The sequence below is a fragment of the Styela clava genome, chromosome 11 (genome assembly GCF_964204865.1).
Source record: "Styela clava chromosome 11, kaStyClav1.hap1.2, whole genome shotgun sequence".
Lineage (NCBI taxonomy): Eukaryota > Metazoa > Chordata > Ascidiacea > Stolidobranchia > Styelidae > Styela > Styela clava.
In genome coordinates this window covers 3354361-3370676 of record NC_135260.1, presented here as the reverse complement: position 1 = coordinate 3370676, position 16316 = coordinate 3354361, and the positions used below count along the sequence as shown (strand labels likewise).

General features: G+C 36.9%; 2 protein-coding genes across 2 annotated transcripts; both read left to right on the top strand.

Moving 5' to 3' along the window:
- Window positions 1-3767: 3767 nt before the first annotated feature.
- LOC120348139 (uncharacterized) lies at window positions 3768-8148 on the top strand. The gene is made up of 5 exons (XM_039418265.2): window positions 3768-4006; window positions 4356-4411; window positions 4484-4585; window positions 5376-5501; window positions 6472-8148. The coding sequence occupies exons 1-5, from the start codon at window positions 3906-3908 to the stop codon at window positions 7287-7289; spliced, it is 1203 nt and encodes a 400-aa protein (XP_039274199.2). The 5' UTR covers window positions 3768-3905; the 3' UTR covers window positions 7290-8148.
- Window positions 8149-12330: 4182 nt separating this feature from the next.
- Window positions 12331-16316, top strand: LOC144429532 (uncharacterized). The gene is made up of 5 exons (XM_078117606.1): window positions 12331-12426; window positions 12642-12869; window positions 13197-13457; window positions 14422-14587; window positions 15954-16316. The coding sequence occupies exons 1-5, from the start codon at window positions 12390-12392 to the stop codon at window positions 16117-16119; spliced, it is 858 nt and encodes a 285-aa protein (XP_077973732.1). The 5' UTR covers window positions 12331-12389; the 3' UTR covers window positions 16120-16316.

Genomic DNA, 16316 nt, shown 5'->3' with positions numbered 1-16316 from the left:
ATATTATCATCCCTGATGTCACTGAATTAAATAGTGTTATGGCTAGCTGGGGAAACTAGCGAAGTTGATTGATATTCTTGGCAGTCTAAATTGTTACCTGACTTTCTAACTTTTTGATCGGGAATATATGCTAACAATATAGGCATCATAGAAAACTAAAAATCGAATGCGGATTATATTAGCCTAGAATGGATATGCCTGATAACTATGTGATTGTACAATAAAAGTGTTTGTTTTGTATTGCACTGTTTACCTATTCTTGGCACTGTTGTGGCCCGCGAACAATGCAAAGATAATTTTGTGGCCCGCGGAGCCCACAACCTTGGACTACCCTGATCTAGGACGATGTTACAATAAAGCTTGGGAACCATTGGATACAGATAGGAACGTTTTAAATCATTATGATAATATTCTTGGGCTATTGAGCATCATATGTGAATTCCAGCCATCTGCAACTCTTAATTTTTCTTTTGATTTGCTGTAGTACAACTGTTCACTAATATTATTCAAACTCGGCACAAAAATGTCTCGGTGATAACCCACCTTTAAGAGGGGTACGCCGCTGAGATGGAGTTAATAAAGTCCAGGTACGAAATTAGATAAACAATTTTGTGCTATGTTCAACTACTTCGGCACATTAGCATGTATTAAATTAAATGAAGTAAAATATAAATAAACTCTGATTAAAATAAAACAAACCTGGTATAGGTAAATTGAGAACCGACTTTATAACAAAATTGAGATTGTAGCATGACTTTTTGAATGCCCTTTATATCATTGGCCATGTCTGGAACAAACAAATCTAAACGAGTACGAGTGAAGCGTTCTTCGCAAGCCGCACAATTTCTTCATGTAGGTTGCAGGTTGCACAACCTGCTTTAAACATTAGATTACTGCGCCAACAATTTTTTTTAAAAACTCTCAAAATCTATCAATAATGGAAGCAGAACAAGAATGCATTATCTTGTAATTTGTGATATTTCACGCGAAAGCCGGTGCCAAACCCGCCGATCGAGGCTGCCTCGTAGATAGAAGGGCGACATTTAAGGGCGACCATAAACCGCAGCCCATGATATAACTTTAACATTAGTTGAGATTCTATGAACACTACTGGCATTTCAAAACTTCCAACGACTGATACCTTTTAACAATATTGAGTTACGGTGAAATGACATCCAAACAATTCAGGACTGGTGTTTTTTAACATGTATTTTTTCAACGTTACCATGACGAAAAATGTTACCTCAATTTTGCGTAACTTTTTTAACACCCTGTATTTGGACTCGGTTTCTCTTTAATGTATATTAATCGAGTGTTCTCCTTATTGGTAAAATTTGCTTGATTTTACTAATTTTTTAATTTTATTCTAACTTGAATATATATTTAATTGAACGTCAATCTGAGTTAAGTCTAACTAGTGTTTAGACCAGGGGTGGGCAAGGTTTTAGCACCGCGGGCCAAAAATTTTGCCCAATTAGTCTGGCGGGCCATGTAAGTGTGACGTAAAAAGTTACATTTTATGAACAATATTTACAGTATTACAAAGCAAAGGTGGAAAACAATATACCTCGGGCAAAAACTAAATTTAACCGCAGTTTCAACAAATCCCCTGAGCTATTTTTAGCTAAAACATCAAAATTTCGTTTCAGTTTGGTTGTGGCAGCATCAGGCGGGCCAGATTGACATACCCAATGGGCCAGATTTAGCCCGCGGGCCGTACTTGGTCCATGTCTGGTTTAGACGATTATGCGACGAATTCGCCATATCGTTACGCCGTCTTATCGACTTTTCTCTTTCCCATATAATTTGAAATTTCCTCTCAGCTTATAATGATGCCACCAATCGAAAGTAAAACAATAAATACATTACAATCACAAAATTAAACAAATTCCAGTTAATTTCATTTGAAATGTTGTGTCATTGCGAATGGCTCAGTTCTACGTCATCGCAGCAGCAGTTATCGACCATGTCGATCACGGTCGATCATTGGAGTATTTGGTTGTATTAAGGCTGATTGGTGTGTTTTTGCTGCTCTGTTTTATATCTGTTTAAATCCGTGGATTTCTTCTGAAAATAGGGTTGGATTAAGATGTTTTCTCAATAAGTTACAAAACATGGACAATTTTAAGCATATGGGATCACGGGAATAGATCAGGAAACTCAAACAACTGGATTTTGGATGTGAAATGGAACACGCTGAATAACAGTGTGATGGACATATTGGCATTGACGGTCACTGATGATAAAGTCCGGCTGCAGTATTGAAACAGAACATTCACAAGGTGTAAAGAAAATAAAAAATTTCATAGAAAGGTATTGCGGATAATGTTTTTTTTAGGAGTTCAACATGCAAACATTCAACCACCGCACAGGACATTTAGCTTATGCTAATTCCAAGCAGACATGTGCTGGTACTCAACTGTCAGACTGTAGAGTAATCTGGTGTCGAGGGTTTCATTTTGTGATATCAATAGATCATATAGTGGAAAATATTTGAGAATTGGAAATAATATTATCTGTTAATCAAGGTTAACATTTGACGCCAACGATCTTCGGTCTATAGCAATATCACAAAATAAACATTCAATTAACAGCTTATTGCTGGCATTTACTGTACATATTGAATTGATCATTTTTACTACAACAGCTTAGGTGTTTCCGAAGTATAACAGCCCGGAAGTTCAATACATTCGAGTATCTTTTGTTTGATTATTTCTGGCCCAAGCTTTGTTTTAAGTGGCTTTCTGTTTTATGTAATTTATTTTTGGACAAGTCAGTGTACATAACATGTTACTTGATTTTGCGTAACTTTTTTAACACCTTGTATTTGGACTCGGTTTCTCTTTAAGGGCTCCATAACATCAAAAGTTTTGAAACGCCTGATCTAAGAATAAGGATCGGCCAGAAATGTTTCTCAGATCATTCTCTTTTCAATAGTAAGATTATATCTTCGACCCATACCTGAACCCCTGTTCAGATGAGACAATGGTAAATAATCACTATGCTCTGTCGTCACTTCCGTGAATCGATTTTGAAAGCTTCCGTGAACGGTTCAATAACGCGTTGTGTTGCGTGGGAGAAAGTTAACCAAAGGCCATCGCGCTTCACTCAGGACGCACGTCATGCGAGCTTTCTGTATTGCAAACTCGCGTTTAACATAGTTAATATGCCGCTACTCATTATATCTTGTATGGTTTAGATAGGCAAGAGTTATTGATACTCCAGTTAACTAAAGTTTGATGGTTATTTTAATCAAAATATTATACCGGTGATTGCCTAGTTCTGTATTCCGCTGAGCATAATATTCCAATTTCCGACTATGAAGGGTTTCCATGATATAGGCAAAGCGGTGTCATAATCAGAAGAGTCAAGTTCGATCATATTGTAACGGAAAAGATCAGAATTTCCAGTAAAATGACTCCTTTGTAAGATTTATGCCAATTGTTTCGAAGAGTTGGGCCTTGCGTTGCCAAATTTGAGATTAATCTTGGTCGCAGAGATTTTATAGGAGCTCGCAGAGCGGTAGGTTGAACAATAACTTTTATTCAAATTTTAGCTGCAATAAAGAGTCTTGTAATGACCAAGTTGGCGGCCGGAATCAGAGTTAAGGTAGCGTATGACAACATATATATTTTCAATTAGAATTGAAACTGAATATACTTTTAGCTACATTCACTTTAAGCTCGCTATATTTGCTCAAAAATATGTTTTTGCAAAGAAATATTTAGCATAGGGTAGGGTCCAGAATACGGTTTATATATGAAAGCCTCTGAATAGCTACATTAAATGGCTTAGATATTATTTGTTAAATGAGAATATAATATTTTGGACCATACTTAAAACAGATCTGATGTATTAAAAAAGATTGGATTATTTAAATCATACTGAAGTGAGAAAATAATAAAATGGCTGAAGGCGGGCGCCAACCACCAGTTATTAACGTTCAACTCCCAGCTATAACCGTGAATTATCAGGAAGGAACAATAGTGTCTGGAGACAACGTCGGGTAAGAAAGCTTGTTTTTTTTACTCATATACTAAAACAGTGGGCTATAAATATATTTTCCTGTCAGCTCAAGTCATGAATTCAAGTCTGATGCCAACTGTTATCGATTCTCAAAATAGCTGTCTTCAGTGGTAGCTTGCAACTTTTTGCTGTGCATGATTTGAGGATTGGAATCTTGCTTTGAGAAAACTTGAAAATGAAAATTAATTTTAAAACCAAAATCATAGAAAACATAGATGTAAGTAATAGTTTCACGAATTTTGGTGACGAACCAGATACTGTGTAGAACATGAGTGCCTCCAATACCGCATTATATCCTATCAACCATTTTTTTTAAATTTAATTTCCAGGCAGAAGACGGATGTTAGGGCCGCAGAAATCGGTCAGATTGTCGTCCAAACTTCAGGTATGTCCTCCTGAACAGTCTTTCTTATATTTTCAGTAGTAGTTTGTTCAAAAATATTCAACTAATTCTCAGGAAACTCTCAAGCCGAAGCTACTGAGCTGCAACACGATTCTATTCCAACAGGTTTTAAAGACTCCGAGGAAGAGAACGCGAAAAGATCAAGTTCTGATAGAGGTCAGTTAATCCTCATATAAGCCAAAACATTAGTGCAGGGGTCGGCAACCTACGGCCCGCGGAGCAATATAATTCGGCCCGCGACGCTTCACTGAATTATAGTAACAAATTATAGCTATTTTGTCGATTATATTCTTCACGCAAAAGAATTTACGTGTAGACTAAATTATATTATAACGTAACAAGTATATAATTCACAATTACTCGTTTAATGAGTCTATAATTTAATTTTAATTCAGACAAATGACAACAAAACGCAGAAAAGTTGATGCCAAGTGCAAATGGTTTAATGGCGCAAAAATATTCAAATGTTCAGTCTACGCGCGCTGCTTAAAATTTAACTTCTGATCTGTGTGATAAAATGTGATTCATCGGTTATCCATTCAATTTTTAACATTCTAAAAATATGTGCGCCCGCCAATGACTTGCAACCTTTAATTTTGGCCCGCGTGCGACAAAAGGTTGCCGACCCCTGCATTAGTGTAACGAACATGCTATATAATCCTCTTCCCAGTGGTAGTCTCATCATTTGAACATCTGGTCGTGATTTATTAATGAATTTATTAATAAAAGGTGAGTTTATCTGGACGAAGCATAACAGTCCGAGTTATTAAGTGGCAAATCCCAAAACTACGGAAAAGGAGATATAGCTTTCCACCTGTTCCTACTTTGTCGAAAGCCATCTAAGTTGAAACTCCTTTAAACAGAAGGGGTGGCTGGCTTTTGAAATAACTCCCACTTCTCTGAGTCATTGTGTCTTCTATTGGTTGGAATATTTCTCGTTTCTCAGGATTGAACGATCAAACGACGACTCATCCTTCTCCTCATGACGTCACTGATGACCCTGGAAGCAGTGACGTCACTGATATTCTTGGAAGTGTGAATCTCACTGAAAGAATGCATTTCGTTACATCTGGTAAGCAGGCTCAATTATAGACACAACATACTTCTGCTAGTAGGGCAATACATTGCAACCATTGGGATATGCTGAGCTATGAACGATATCACGGTCATTCTACTCTGCTTGTGGCTTATTTCAAATATAACGATATTGGTGGTCGAAAATCACCAAACGAAATTTCAGCCGCATTCGCCAAAATTCGTAACTTTGGCATGAGCTGCTCTACTATAACACCTGCAAAGTTTATAGTTACCGTGACCGTTAGACTTTGTTTTAGTTGTTAGGGTTATTGCATTCAGATTATTACTTATCGATCTTAAGATCGGTAAGTATGTTGATAGGCATTTGTCTGTTTGTTTTTCTGTTAGATGCACGCGATATCTCACGAAAGCGAGATTGAATCTGCTCCAGATTTTGCATGTGCATTTATCTTATCTAGGACCAGAAAGAAGCCTATTGATTTTTGATGAATTATGTCGTATAATTAGCGAGTTATTAATTAATCAGTTATGGGACACACGGTGTCACTATGGAGTAAGAGCGCTGTTTTTGGGGATCCCCTAACCTCCGATCGATAAGTCTTCGGTCTCCGACCGATATTCTCGGTTATATGTTTATAGCTTGAAAAGAAATTATCGCTCAACCGAATGTTCTTTATTTGCAGTTTATTAAGATATTTTACTTAGTTGTGATTTAAGTTTAAGATTCGTGTGGTTATCGGTTACTATTATTGACAACAGCAGAATCAACCAAATAAACGCAAAGAGCTCTCTTTCTTCGCGACCAAGTTAAATATTTTTTATTTGGTATGACCTACCCGATTGCATACGCCTCTCAGTCAATCCTTGTCCGGATCAGAACAGAAACCAAAGGGACTTCAATGGCAATATAGTTGGACAGCCTGTTAATATTGTAAAAGTTTTCAGTTGAATAAGTCTTCAATTAGTTCATAAAATTTATTTGAACTAAATTTCTGTTTCTTCAGAGAATATAAGACGATTGATTAACCAATCAAAGTTCGCGGACGCGCTCATTACTTTGCAAGATATTCCAACTTCTCAAGAACAACAATTTATGATGTCAGAATGCTACTGTCAACTTGGAAGACCGGATAAAGCATTGAGGTGCATTGGAGCGTTACAAAGAATAATGACATCATCACCAAAACCTAGTGTTGATGACGTAACCAAATTAGTTGATAATTATATTTCTGATTTGTCTCATATTCGTGCATTGATTTTACTCTCTTGTTGTGCTAAGTTGTATAAGTACAATTCGAACCCGAATAATTCGGTTGGTGGGATTTGTGATTGCTCATTAAAGTGTTGCAGCGTGATCAAAGCTATGGTCAATAAAGGCGATAAAATGAAAGTGATTGCGAGAGATGTTGGTTTAAAAATAATCACTGATATGTTGAGAGAGTTGAGATCAGTATCAGGAGCTGATAAGAATAAGAAGGCGGATATGGAGGCAGCATGCTTGAAAAATATTGGGTATTGTTACGATGAAGTTGGTAAGTATAAGGAAGCAATAGGGTTTTATAATAAAGGTTTGGATTTGATGAATCAAACGTTTGGTTCGAACGCTGCAAAATATAGAATGTTTGGGGAGCTATTACACAACATCGGTTATGCGCATTATAATCTCAGTGATTATTCCAAGGCTGAATCGTTTTATTTGCAATCTCTGAATGCGCATGAAAAGGTTGCGGATTGGCCTAGTGATAAGGAGAAACAGAAAATGTCAGAAGGTACAAAGAACAACTTGAAAATTACTCGATACAAAATGAGGAATAATATATAAAAACCACGAGGCTCCGTTATTTTCATAAAAATATTGCATTCCTTGTGATCGTAATTTAACAATACGTAGAATGAATAAATACCTGTTGATTTCGAGCTATGTATGGATTTTTTGTGCATTGTAGCCAATCGCCCGTTTAATTTTATATCACGTGATTGCTTCCGTTGTATTGTATATTGGTTATGTATATGCTATTTCTAATTTAACATGGATTTTATATATTCACAGCAATATTGAGTTCATTTTGAGCCCTGATGATAGTAATCGCTCCATTGACCCCAGCTTTGCAAAATTCACAGTCAAGTTCTCAAAATTATTCAGTCAAATGACAAGTTTTGTTCGTTTATCAAATTTTCTTGAAAAATATTTGATTTATGTACTTTTAAAAAAACGCATCAAATTACCGACTTTTCATAGTTAATTCTCATATTATTTCCATCGACTCATTCAAAGCATGACATTTGACAGGCAAAGTGTTGGTTTTAAACCTTCTTACAAATTATACTGAATGTATTATTCGCTCCATTTGATATCGATGTCCAAGTACAAGCTTGCATGTCATTGACCCTAACTCACCTGACAAATGACTGACATCCCATGTCCGACAATTTTTATTGATATTGATTATATTGTAATAAAATGCATCAAATTTAATGTTATTTCAAGGTAATTCGAGCCAGTTACTGTTATTTTACTTTAATTCAAGAGAATAACTATAACTGTATAGCAATGCAATTTACTTACTGGTATTGTATAATTATTCAAGTCATACTGTTATTTTACTCTAATTCATTGAGCGTTTTGATGATTTTTGTAGTGATAGATGTAGTCATTGAATAAATATAATCGAACCTATTGACTGAGGTGTTGTTTAGTTTGTGGGAACTTTTCAGAAACAATCTTGATTGAAGAACCTCGCTCTCCAATATATTCCCCAGATTGTGGAATTGGGTGAAATAGGGGATGAATATACAGGTGCTTGTCTAGTGCCTTGTTTGGAGCAAGTTATAGGAGTGCTATATAAATGCAGGGAGTGAATACATTGGCCGCTAAAATTGAAAATCTATAAACCATGTCGAAGCATAATTTATTTGAGTATATGAGATGTGCTTCAGTAGCCGAAAATGATTGGTAACTTATGTTTTAGATCTGGGGTTCGCGAACCCCCAGTGATTCACAAGAAGATTTCCAGTTGTACTTGGATGACAGTCGAGTTTCTGTATATTGCTGTTTTTTAATATACTTTAATAATACCATGGGAAAATGCGTGCCCATTGAAACTACACACTAATTGAAACGTAGATTTCACATGATCTAGCGTTGTTGTGATTGGGTGCTCCCGAAGTATGCGAACCAAGATGGCGGACATCGGAACGTAACATGGGTAACAGGTTAGGGTTAGGCGATAATTTTTTTCCAATTTTCCCTATTTTAGTCCTATTATCAGTTCGAAGACTAGCCAAGAGCCTTCCGTAGTATTTATACCTAAAATTATGGCCTAACCCTAACCTAGTACACATATTACATTCCGATGTCCGCCATCTTGGTTCGCATACTTCGGGAGCCCTTGTGATTGTGATGCAACAATGTGAAATTCGAGGCCTTGCGTACAAACTATGAAATCTCTAAAGACAGCGTGCTGCGAGCATTGGAGGAGTGATTATGCTTATTGAAACTTGGGAGAGATTTTAAAAATTCATTAGTTAGGCAGAGGACAAGGACAATAATATCAACACGACGATTTAATTTTTTTACATATGGTCAATAAATTGATATTGTAACAAATTGTTAGTCAATATATCAGTATATCACAACGTTGTTCGGTGTCTGATTACCGGGGGTTCGCGTTGATTGTTTCGTAACTCGGGGGGTACTTCACGGGGAAAAAGGTTGAGAATCCCTGTTTTAGATATTAAGAAAGACTGACTCAATAACAAAAGCCATATCGGGTTCGAAATCTGCCTTTATAAATTAAATAAATTATTTATGACGTCATTGTTTAAAGGCGGGCCTCACAAACAAATCCGGCCGTGGGAAGTACTATATAAATGCAGGGAAGCTACGGAATACATTGTTCTGTCATTATTTAGAAAACAATAATCCATACCAAAGAATTAATTTATTGAGTGAGTGAGATGAGCTCGGTGATCAGTAAAAGATTGGTAACCAATGATTTAGTTTTTGAAGAAGACTGGCCCTATACAAAAATTTACCTGTTTCTTTGTCAAAGAAGAATGTACGAGTTCGAAATCTGTTGATATAGCTTAGAAACTCGATTTTGACTCGAAATTCTGAAGCTTCAATATATCAACAATCATAACTAACCTTGTGACGTCGTCCATGCTTAGTTACAGCTCAGTTTCATTTCATGCCTTCAATATTCATAGTCGATCATACATGGCAGGATGTCAAACTATTCATTATACACTGTAACTGAAAAGTCTGTGTTAAAAACATTTACATAGAGATTCAAGTCAAAATACTGCCAGGTACTGAATATAAAGATCCTTGAGGTCCATATAGGTTGGAACCTTTTCCGTTTATTTAAAGAGTGTAAAGCCAGTTATTCTTTACCTAACCACTGATCCACATTATCATTTTAGGGAACCAACTAAATGCAGAACTGCCACCTCATCCAGTCGTCCTAGTCTCAAAATTTTTGTTCTATGACTGCAAAGTCAACTCAATCTAACTCTAAATTCACTTCACTTATTGCCACTCCATGCAATTAAAAGCTTCCCATTTTTAACTTTGTGACGTCAACATAACCCTAAATTTCCATTTCTTGTACTGTGTTATTGCCCCACCAATAATTATAAGATCTTTTTTTTTTTATTACGGTCATCTCTATTTAGGTCGGGGTAAGTCAGACTTATTGAATTCTGTCTGCCATTAGTATAGAAACTCACGTATATAAATTACCAAAAACGTTTAGAATGGTGCGGCAAATTATTTAACGGTTTCAGGAAGTTTGGAGGGAATTCCACTCTGATAGTGTTATATTTTTCGATCAGCTTTCAATCACATTGAGGCACTTTTACACTTCCCCATTGTTATTTCAGATTTCTGGGGTTTTATTTCAGATCTGAAAGATATTTTTCTCAACGACATTGCAGGCGAGAAACTAATAAAATGCAAAGTAGCATCTACCGTGTTTTCCCGAAAATACGACTTACCCTAACAATAAGACCTAGCCTGATTTTTGAAAATGGTTTTAATATAGGCCCTCACCTTAAAATAAGACCTACTCAATAACGCCAATTTTTTTTTGAACTAGTTATCTAGATTATTCCTTCACACCAAATTTGCATTCTGAATTACAGACTCAGACGCCTTGATATGTAGATATATATATATATCACAATTTAAGTGTAAACTATATGCAATATTATCTTATCGGGTATTGAAAAAAAAATTATTTATGCTTCAGAAAATGATAAAATTCAATGTTCAGTTGTATCGTAAATGCAGGGTCGTAGGCGGAAGTGTTGAGTCAAGAGTGTTTAGACTCCCTTTTTTTCAAGTGGGGTGGTTTCAACCCTTAAAGGCTTGTTGCCACATTCCGACGCTACCGCTTTCAAATTTTATTAATGCTGTTATTGCTCATTTGGACGTCTATAAAATGAGCCAAGTCAGTACTCTATTTTCATGAGTAACTGAATACCTCACAGAGCCCATTAGTTTTTTGCACGGAGCCCTGGGACTTTGTATAGTGTACTTTGAGAACATATGCATCATTTGACAAAGCATTTTCATCAGTACAAAATCGCTATATTCTTGAACGGTTTAATAAAAACCGAACGTTCTCTCCCCCCCCCAAAAAAATGTCTTTACTATGCTGTGTTCCACTATTCTGAGTTACTGGCGAACATATATTGCGAGACAAATGATTAAATTCACAGTTATTTAATTTGAAATTAATGTAGTCATCGCATGGTACACAGCGAAAGTTTTTGCTTGTGAAGAATCTCTCTGTAGTCCCATATGAGATTTATGGAACTTCATACTAGAACTAGACCAAAAGGCGTCGCTTATCCGAGCTGTCGAGTTTCAATATTATCATTCTAGAATGTTTTCATAATGTGTAATCAGCTTTCTGTTTCGCCAAATACTGCTATAATACAGTTCAACAGGGCAATTGTGTAAATGAATCACAGAGTTAAGAGTTCATCAAGCCCATTATACATTAGAACGAAACCTCATTATGATGTCATTATTATATACGGAAATCATTGTCCTGTCATATTGCAATCAAAATAGCAAGCGATTGTAACACAAGGTAGTCGACATTAACGATAAGTAGCATAGCAGTGTAGTGTAGCAAAGTATGAATATTTCCCCGAGCATCGATTTCCCTTTTTATTTCTGTAATTATGACCAACCTACAATGAGTCAATAATGTCGTTGTGGAGCCGCTCAGATACCTTTTTTGCTCAGACAGATATTCAAGCATGGTTGCAAACATTGCCTCGTTTTCGTGGTTTTTGTCAGTTTTCAGTTGTGTTTCCAAAAAATAATTGCAAATCAAATAATGAGGAGCCTTGTAACCAGAGATTGTCTTCATGAACGATAATGTAGAGTAGCTTGCGGTGGCTTTCTGTAATATAGGAAGTGAATCGGGATATGAGATATTTTAAATTAGGATAAGTAAATCTCATTCGTCATGGATATTTCCATCATAATAGTAACTTTTACTGAACCAGATGTGAGCTTGTAGATCGTTTTATCAATTTTTGATCCCAATGTTGTGAAAAATCGCTTTTGCGCAACTAATGCACACTTACATGGCCCGCCAGTCTAGGTGAACAAAATTTTTGACCCCTGGTCCAAAAACCTTGCCCTCCTTTCGGCTGGACGGTCTACTCCTACCTCATAGAGTTTAAAAATACGACTCCGGCCACTGCTCTAAAATCAGCAAATATGTCTGTCTCCATGAGCACAGCAGTTCAGAGAAATATTCTTCTCACTTTCTAGCTCCTCACATATAGAAAATATATATTATGTTGATATTTTACAATGTTTTATATCTAGGAGTTAGCACTTAACTACAAATCCACGTTAGCGCTAATAGTTTATTATCACAGTTACCAGATTACAGAAATGAAACTAATCATTTACTCGATATTGATGTTATTTGGTAAGTTTGGTTGAAATTTTCAAAGTCGATTTCGTTCCGGATTACCATTAACAAACAGCTCGAAGAAATTCATAAGAATTGACTGCCCCTTTCACATTCCTTTCTTTTGTTCTTCCTGTCTACGTCATTCAACACTTCCGCGAAATCCACACCTATCGGATTTGCGATTTGCCTATTTCTTGTTATGATACCCAATAGATGTTTGTTATTTTCAGCATTCCTTGCAACTCAGGTGAACGGAGCCCAGGATGATGTTGAGTTGCGTAATCGATCCGAAGAAATAACATATGAAAGCGTTAGCGCTACCAGATCTAAGACTTGGAATTTTCCTGCCGAATATAAGGACAACCACACACTCTTTATATTTGTCAAACATGTGTCGATGTATGGATGGATATCAGAGGAAAACCGTACAGGCTGCAGGGGCTGGTTGTATTTGTCAGGTACAGCTATATTTTCATTTAACCCAACTATAGCGAATGTATATATTTGTAATTAACCACGCGTATCCCGACTTTATCGCACGCATGAAGTCGCACAACGAATCCAAAAGTTCAGTATTTCAACCAGTAAAAATCAATTGTACAGAAATTGAGAGAAAAATGCAATTGCACTCAAAAATCTGGTTGTCGAGAAGCGACACCCACACTTCTGGTATCAAAACCGGTAAAAAAAAAACGAAGAAGTGAATATTAAAGAGTTATTTTTCTCTAAACCTAAACTGTTAACAGCTGAATATTTTAATTTCATCAAAAACCCGTATTTTTCAGGAATAGGTTGGATATGCAGTCAACCAGTGGTTAAATGTCTATATTATCAGCCGTTGGGATGCAGCCTAAAAAGTACAGCAACTTTCACAAGACCGGATATAGACGGCGTGGTCTGCGACAACTACACATGGTTCCGTCTGTCGAAAATGCCAGCGAAATTGAAGATATCAGGCAAGTATTCTGGTGACAAATTTGCTCAATTGCAGTACAAATATCTCGAATGCCCGACGATGGAGACCGAATACCCAACAACAGTAACTGGTAAGTATCTGGGAGCAATGTATTATATACGATAAGTGAATAGACCTTAATCATTTTTACTCGTAAACCAGTCATTTGCTACCTTTTTGTTAAATAAATCTTTTGCTTATTTTGTAAGGTGTCGCTTCTCAAAAACCAACATTTTTTTCGCGTCACCCTTCACCCTGAAATGCCATTTTTATGTTTTTCCTAGCTTTTGTTTGCTTCAAGGGTATTTTCATTTTTGTAACCTACTGACTGACTGAACTCTTCATTCTTCCCTCCCAATGCATAACTATTATAATTGTTCAATTCTTCAATTGATTCTTATATAGTGTTACGCGCGCTTCTGTTTTTACACAGTTTAAGTAGTCTATAATGTGTGGGTAAAAAGGCACCATAGGAATACGGCAAAATTCTTCTCTGGGGACTCGGTTGGGAAATGTTGCAGTAAACCATCAATTGGCGTGAATAAACAGATTTTAAATTTTATTACAAGAGGAATATGGTCACCAATGCTCGTGGGGTAATTGTGTCAATTTATGTTGTATAGATATTTATTCTCACATTCGAAACTGAATACAGAAGTTCGAATTTTTTCTATATTTGTAGGCTGGAAATTTCAAACGGAGTTATCCCCCCTTTCAGTTTATTAAAATATATTCCACAATTAAATTAACGCCCATTCGAATCAAAGGATGCAAGTAGAATAGCTAAACATTCTGAAGTTTGCTGAACTACCCGGCGTACGATACGTCATTTAATAATACTGACAGAAATCTTCGTAAAGCCGCATGATAAACATAGGATTTTTCATATTATTGGGGCGTCTTTCATGTCAACAGGCATATCTATTCACATCTTTGTGACAAAGACAATCCTATTCACTGTGCGTTGGTGGTTCTTTGCAACTTTTTTGAAGTCACTAATAGAGCCCAGAGCTCGCATCTTCTAATCCAATCATATGAAATATTCTCAATTACAGACTCATCTACCGATCAGACTTCTTTTGTGACGGCAAACGACGTAACAAGCGACAATTCATCACAGATGCACCATGGTGGATCCGAGCTGATTGCCGGCCTTGCAATCGCCATCGGATTGCTTGTCATATCGTGGGTGGTGCTCGGAGTCGTAATTATACGAAACCGGTAGGTGAAATTCCCATGCTTTGCTACTATCCTGTTATTGTTCCACCACTATATTTATAAAATTACTGGTGGGGCAATAGCAGTATGTTAAGAATAAATATTTTCGTATCTTCGCTACGAACGAGGCGCTATACAGGGGGTTGAGAGGCGAACCCACTCATTTTAAAATGTAAAAAAGGCATTTTTTTTGTATCATACATAGCAATTTTTAGTAACTTGAACGCTTTTTACACCCTATAGCAGGATCGGCCAACCTTTTTGGACGACGGGCCACATTGGGTTTACTAATAATTGCGCGGGCCACTTAACATGGTATTTATTTTCTAGTTTTGCTACACTGACCAAAAGTTTATGAAAAAACAAACAAAACCGTCGCACCAAACTTCAATAATAAGAACAATAAAAAAACGAAATTACAGTAAAGTCAATAATATTTTTTCTACCCGTAGACATTTTAGTGTGAAGTTTGGCACTGTTTTCGCTAACAAGTTTGTCAATATTCGCTGAAAAGGACGATGTAGCAATGCGAAGCAAATTTTCCATATGACTGTCAGAAATTAGTGATCTCACAGGGGATTTGACATGGTTCATCTGTGAAAAAACTTGCTTGTACGAGTACGCGCTGCCAAAATTTTGAGGTCATTAAAACTGCTATTCTGCCCAAGTGTGTAAGCTACTATTTATGTATCGATTCCACCCTTAGTTGACATAGTTTTTTGACCTTCGTATCCATATATTCATGCATTGATTCTGTTATTTATTAGGTAAATTTAATGACTAATATAGGGTTATACCAGACATTGAGTGAAGATTAAAAGGGTGCACCATTTCAGGGGATCATTCACTACACCTAATGTTTTATAAGATAGGATTTCCGATTTACATATTTATCCCGGGTACAGGAAAGCCGACAATAAGGCATATCCATATGGCGAACCACTGCCCCTCGTCCGGTTACCAGTCCACGTCGGGTGTGGTATTAGTTAGTCGATTATTTGTTTTTGGAAGCATGGACCTGATGGTGGAGAAAGCATAACTGACCAGCGGTTGTGTGAACCACCCACCCTAGGTGTCCAGGAATCCTCTCGTACTGTTCTCTCACATAATTAACCCCACATGGGATTCGAACCTGCGAACCCACGCAGGGTAGTAAGACGTGCCTATTCCCAACGCTTTGCACGATGCGCCACTCCGCACGATCGCTGGTACTACAGCGACCAACTGGTTAAATATTCCCATACCTGATTTGAAGAGTTACCTGAACAAAACACTTCACCCTCTCATGGGGTGAATCTTAAAATCCAAGATGGATACTGGAGATTCTGGTGTGACCTAATCTCTTGAAAAATAATATATTTAACCTCAGGTCAAATGTCACTTCAAGCACCCCGGATGTCAAAAAAACTGAGGCGGAAGAATCAATCACTCGGGAAATCGTGGTCAATGCAATATATGGAGAAAATTTCGACAGAATGGGAGACGATTCTCAGCAGACTAGCTCGAGTGCTACCTATTGCGTGATTCATGAATAAGGAGTCCTATGCCACTGCACGATGTAGCTAACGGCTGAACGTCTGATGCATCGTGCTAAGCGTCCGGATCACTCTTGTCATCGTTCATGCATATGAAACAAATCACTGGTTTACTATTCCAAGGGACGCATCATGGCCTTCAGAGGATCCAAGCACTCAAGACTTTCGTGTCCTTTATATATATAATAATAATGAGA